The 6,000-nt window shown below is 64.2% G+C and overlaps 1 protein-coding gene across 1 annotated transcript in view; it reads right to left on the minus strand.

Annotated features, from left to right (window-relative positions):
• Window positions 1-3,825, minus strand: part of SULT2B1 (sulfotransferase family 2B member 1) — a 31,166-nt gene extending 27,341 nt beyond the window's left edge. The window contains exon 1 of the mRNA XM_042969420.1: window positions 3,572-3,825. Coding sequence (XP_042825354.1) covers window positions 3,572-3,639 — 68 coding nt within the window. The 5' untranslated portion in view covers window positions 3,640-3,825. The remainder of the gene's footprint in view (window positions 1-3,571) is intronic.
• Between the last annotated feature and the right edge of the window lie 2,175 nt (window positions 3,826-6,000).

Genomic DNA, 6,000 nt, shown 5'->3' on the forward strand with positions numbered 1-6,000 from the left:
CTGGCTACACCCTACCTGACAGCTGTGTGACCTCGGGCAGCTTGCTCAACCTCTCTGGGCCTCCGGTGTCTCAACCATAAACGGGATGATAAGAGCTAGTCATCTGCGCGGGTTAATCTCACTTGTTGTGAAGGCGAAGCGGCTGAATGTGTGGCAGGCACCCGGTGCGGTGAGCGCATAAGCAAGGGCGAAAAGGGACGAACGTCCCCTGGGCCTGTGTCGCCTTGGGCGCCACGGACCGTAAGCTGAACATAAACTGCCCACGCGTCCTGCCTGCCTCCCGCTTTTAACATTTCCCTTGGCAAATTCTTATTTTGCCCTCGGGACCCCCTTTTGGTACACGGGACGCCCACACAATTTATAAGGCTTGATTTCTAACAAACCCCGTGAACGAGAACATTCTGAGCAGCGTTGCCTTGCGGGTGTCTCTGGGCTCCTCAACCGCTATCCCGATGAAATCCTTGTCCATTGCTTTTGGTTTTTTGGTTTTAGTTCTTTTAAATGTTTATTTTATTTGGGGGTGGGGGGAGGGGCGCAGAGAGAGAGAGAGAGAGAGAGACACGGAATCCGAAGCCGGCCAGGCTCCCAACCCTCAACCCAGAGCCCAACGCGGGGCTCGAACCCACGAACCCGCGAGATCATGACCTGAGCTGAGGTCGGATGCGGCTGCTCAACGGACTGAGCCCCGCCCCCGCCGTCCCCCGTGGCTCGCTTTTTTAAAGAGACTTTTGTCCTGAGAGCCTGTACTCCGACGGCGAGATATCGGCTTTTTGGGCTTGGGGGGGTTGGTAAAAAAAATGGAATCACGCTGCAGCTGGCGACCTGTGATTCATTCCTTTCGCTGGACATGAAGAGCCACTCATGGGGCGGCTGCGTAACAAGGGTCCCCATGGGAATGTCCCCACTGCCCTTTGCTCCCCTGTGATCCAGACTTGCCTGCTGTCTGCCCCTCCTCTCCCCTGCTCACCCGCCTTCTGGTCCTGCCTCATCCTTGCTCGGGGCTTGCCTCATCTTTCCTCCATTCATTCCTTGACATCCTTCTCAGAGACCTGCTGGGGCCCCGGGGTGGCCCAACTCTGTCCCTACCCGCGAACTGTCCACGGTTTGATGCGTGGGATGCCTTTGAAGCTGGAAGTGTGGTCAGGGACCAAGGATCCGAAATTGGGTGAGAAAGACTTTGCGGGAGAGAGGTCGTCCCCGGGCAAAGGAATGTTTGGATACATGCAAAGGCCTGAAGGTGGGAGGTCCAGGCCCCGAGAGCGGGTGTGGTGGCAACCAGGTGGGGCTCAGGCACTGAGGAAGGTGGGGACTGTGCGGAGAGGAGCTCCCACGGAAGAAGCAGGGCGAGCGGCGAGACCCCAGCCCTACTCCCCCATTTTACAGCCAGCTCCGTCTTGATCTCTAGTATTTCTGCTCCGGAGTAGGATTTCTCTGGGACAGAGCAATCTGTGTCTTAAACGTTTTAGAAACCATCAGGATGGGCGCTAGGGAGCTACAGAGGGAACTTGAGCTGGGGATGGCTACGGGTGGATTTGGAGATGAGAAAAGACTTCTCCGGGAATCCTCAGAGGAAACGAACATGCAAAGGCACTGGGGCAGAGAAGGCGAGGCATGTGGCCAGGGAATGTGAAGTCCTGGGGTACAGGAAGGAGGCCTGACCACCAGGGCCCAGAAAACCTTGGGACTGGGGGGAGAGGAGGGGCAGCTCTGGGAAGGACCGGAGACAGGGAGGCTGGGGTGAGGCTGGGGGTGGTGGGAGAGGAGGCGTGGGGGGGACAGGCAGAAGGAGGGTGTGGGTGGAGGGTCCAGCGACAGGACGGTGGGGCTGGACGCTGACACGCCTGCGGGAGGGAACAGCAAAGCCTGGGGTGACCGGGACCCACGTGGATATCCCCCAGATGGAAACCCAGGAGGAGGCACGATTCCGGGGAGCCCCTGAGCCCCCGCCCCACGCTGCGGATGGTGTGTGTCTTAGCAGCCCGGGAGGGGCCCAGAGGGGATGGTAGGGGCCCCTGGGAGACACAGCCCTCTGGGCCCAGGGCTTCTAGAAGCTCAGAGAAGAAAGTCCGAGGGGCTAAAGGCACTCACTCGGGCCTACACATGGCTCACGGGCGACGGTTCGTGACCCCCACTTTTCAGACGGGGACCCTGAGGCTCACGAGGGCACGTGACTGGATCAAGGTCACGCACTGAGCGAGGGCTGGCCATCTGCCGGCCCTCTGGCTGTGGGGGAGCACAGAGGAGGGAGGCTCCCAGTTGGAGGGAAGCCTGGGGCTCTCCGGGGGGAGACAGGGCAGAAAGCCAGAGGGCCAGGAGAAAGGGACAGGAGAATGCGGAGCAGAAAATGCCAGGCCTTCCCGGAGCAAGGCGGGGACAGCCCGGAGCACCTCAGCCCCGGAGACACACAGCCCAGAGCCCCTGGGAGCCTTGTCTACATCACACAGCTCTCAGAGTTCAAGTGCTGGGACCCCTGGAGCCCGGGGAAGCTCCTGGCTGAGGGCAGGGAGGGCAGGGGAGGGGAGGGCAGGGGAGGGGCCCAACACTGCAGCCTGGGGTGGCTGGAGGGGCCCAGAAGGCCAGCGGACAGACTCACTCGCCTGGCCCGCCCGCCTGGCCTGCCGGAGAGTAAGATATCAGGGGTTGGAGATCATGTAGGCAGAGCACCTTGTGATCTCGGGCTAGCTGCCTGCCCTCTCTGAGCCTCCACTCGCTCATCTGCAGACGGGCCACGGGCAGGGGCTGCGGGGGTGGGGGGGCGGGTGTCGCCAAGGCTGTGGAGGACGGGAGGAACCGCAGACTCCGGGGGCAGACCGATGGGGTTCGGGTTTGCTTCCGGCCGCCCCATCACGGCCGTGGCACTTTCCCTCTCGGCCTCAGTTTCCCCATCCGGAAAGCGGGTACCGGACGAGTGTCCGACTCACCCCCGGGAACAGAGGAGTCATGCTCCGGAGGTGGGGAGGGCTGTGCCCTGACCTCTGCCTCGAGGGCCGGGCCGAGGAGCCCAGGGCCCATCCTCCCGCCCTCCAAGCTCCCCGCCTGGGGACCCGGGACCCAGGGACAAGGGTTCTGGCTCTGGGACCCAGCTGCATCCCGGACCCCGCCCACCCCTGCCGTCTCCCACCTCCCCCAAACAGAGCAGGGACCACATCCTGAGCCCCTGTGAGGGGCAACACCCCCATCTGAGGGTCCCTCGGGGTGTCCGGGAGGAAAAGGCGACAACAGACCCTCCTGTGTCCTGACCGTTTGCTCTGAGCCAAATCCCTGCCCTCGCCCAGCCCCGCATCAGGAAGACACCTTCGAAAGAGAGACAAACTGAGGCCCCGCAGCGGTCAGGGCCACCTCACAGGTCCCAGCTGCTAACTCGGCACAGCCCGTGCCCCACTCCCTTCCAGGAGGGACCTGCATCCCAGGGTGGAAGGGCCAGCTGGGTCCCGCCAGGCCAGGCCGGAGGCAGCAGGAGCCTGGCAGCCACCGGGGCGAAACGGACCTGTGGCTCTCCCCCCAGGCCACCTCCTCCAGGCGGCGGGGTGGAGGGGGGATCTCCTGGCTCGCGCCCGGCTCTGGGCCTCACCTGATGTCCGAGATGTCCTCAGGGCCGTCCCACAGGGCCGGGATCCGGGGCTCCGCGGGCCCGTCCATGGCAGGCGGCGGGTGAGGGCGGGGAGGGGAGGACGCGCAGGGAGCCGGCGGCGCGCGGGGACCGGGTATGTGCAGCGGTGACGCCTGCCACCCGGGGCGTCCGCCAGGTGCCTACCTCCGCGCCCAAGGGGAGGGGCAGCACCCAGCCGGTTCTCCAAGCTGCTACCCACGCCTCCGACAGCAGGGAGAGGCTGGGAGAGAGCCGCCCTTCTCCGAGGGTGGGGAGGGGAGGAGGGTGATGGGCACATCTGAGGAATGTCGACCGTGGCGTGGCGGGGCTGGGGGGGGGGGAAGGGGCGGGGGGGGCAGAGTCCAAGGCCTAAGTCTAGCGCCACAAGGGAACCTCCCCGGCTGGTGGTTCTGGGCATACCCCTCTGGAGCCTCGGTTGGCTACCGTGACAAAAAGGCCAGTCCTATCGCAGAGAGTTCATTCATTCATCCACACTTGCATTCATTCAAGAAATCTTTACTGAGCGCCCAGGGGGCAAGGCAGGCGCTGTTCTAAGGGCTGGGACGCCGGGAGGAACCACCTGCTCTGTTTGGGGGAGATGGGAGACGGCAGGGGTGGGCGGGGTCCGGGATGCAGCTGGGTCCCAGAGCCAGAGCCCTTGTCCCCGGGTCCCCGGGTCCCCAGGCGGGGAGCTTGGAGGGCGGGAGGATGGGCCCTGGGCTCCTCGGCCCGGCCCTCGAGGCAGAGGTCAGGGCACAGCCCTCCCCACCTCCGGAGCATGACTCCTCTGTTCCCGGGGGTGAGTCGGACACTCGTCCGGTACCCGCTTTCCGGATGGGGAAACTGAGGCCGAGAGGGAAAGTGCCACGGCCGTGATGGGGCGGCCGGAAGCAAACCCGAACCCCATCGGTCTGCCCCCGGAGTCTGCGGTTCCTCCCGTCCTCCACAGCCTTGGCGACACCCGCCCCCCCACCCCCGCGGCCCCTGCCCGTGGCCCGTCTGCAGATGAGCGAGTGGAGGCTCAGAGAGGGCAGGCAGCCAGCCCGAGATCACAAGGTGCTCTGCCTACATGATCTCCAACCCCTGATATCTTACTCTCCGGCAGGCCAGGCGGGCGGGCCAGGCGAGTGAGTCTGTCCGCTGGCCTTCTGGGCCCCTCCAGCCACCCCAGGCTGCAGTGTTGGGCCCCTCCCCTGCCCTCCCCTCCCCTGCCCTCCCTGCCCTCAGCCAGGAGCTTCCCCGGGCTCCAGGGGTCCCAGCACTTGAACTCTGAGAGCTGTGTGATGTAGACAAGGCTCCCAGGGGCTCTGGGCTGTGTGTCTCCGGGGCTGAGGTGCTCCGGGCTGTCCCCGCCCTGCTCCGGGAAGGCCTGGCATTTTCTGCTGCGCATTCTCCTGTCCCTTTCTCCTGGCCCTCTGGCTTTCTGCCCTGTCTCCCCCCGGAGAGCCCCAGGCTTCCCTCCAACTGGGAGCCTCCCTCCTCTGTGCTCCCCCACAGCCAGAGGGCCGGCAGATGGCCAGCCCTCGCTCAGTGCGTGACCTTGATCCAGTCACGTGCCCTCGTGAGCCTCAGGGTCCCCGTCTGAAAAGTGGGGGTCACGAACCGTCGCCCGTGAGCCATGTGTAAGCCCGAGTGAGTGCCTTTAACCCCTCGGACTTTCTTCTCTGAGCTTCTGGAAGCCCTGGGCCCAGAGGGCTGTGTCTCCCAGGGGCCCCTACCATCCCCTCTGGGCCCCTCCCGGGCTGCTAAGACACACACCATCCGCAGCGTGGGGTGGGGGCTCAGGGGCTCCCCGGAATCATGCCTCCTCCTGGGTTTCCATCTGGGGGATATCCACGTGCGTCCCGGTCACCCCAGGCTTTGCTGTTCCCTCCCGCAAGCGTGTCAGCGTCCAGCCCCACTGTCCTGTCGCTGACTTATTTTTGCTTTTGTTTTTATATCTTTTTAAATGTTTATTGATTTTTGAGACAGAGAGAGACAGAGCATGAACGGGGGAGGGTCAGAGAGAGGGAGACACAGAATCCGAAACAGGCTCCAGGCTCCGAGCTGTCGGCACAGAGCCCGACCCGGGGCTCGAACTCATGGACCGCGAGATCAGGACCTGAGCCGAAGTCAGACGCCTAACCGACTGAGCCCCCCAGGCGCCCCACAGTCACGGTCTTCTACGTTGCACAGTGGGAGGGGTGGGGCAGGTCAGACTCAGGAAACAGATGGAGAAAGGCAGCTCAGAGAGGTGGGGTGAGCTGCCCGTGGCCACACAGCATTGCCTGCTCTCGCTCTGACTGTGGGCAGAAGGCAAAGGACCTGGGGCGTTGCGCGCCCTCGGTTCATCTGCCCAAAAGCCCAGCGCTAAAGTGCTGGGGTGTGGGGAGCCTCCCCCAGCCCCACCCCAGCACAGTCAGAACCACGGG

This window comes from Panthera tigris, chromosome E2, assembly GCF_018350195.1.
Source record: "Panthera tigris isolate Pti1 chromosome E2, P.tigris_Pti1_mat1.1, whole genome shotgun sequence".
NCBI classification, from domain to species: domain Eukaryota; kingdom Metazoa; phylum Chordata; class Mammalia; order Carnivora; family Felidae; genus Panthera; species Panthera tigris.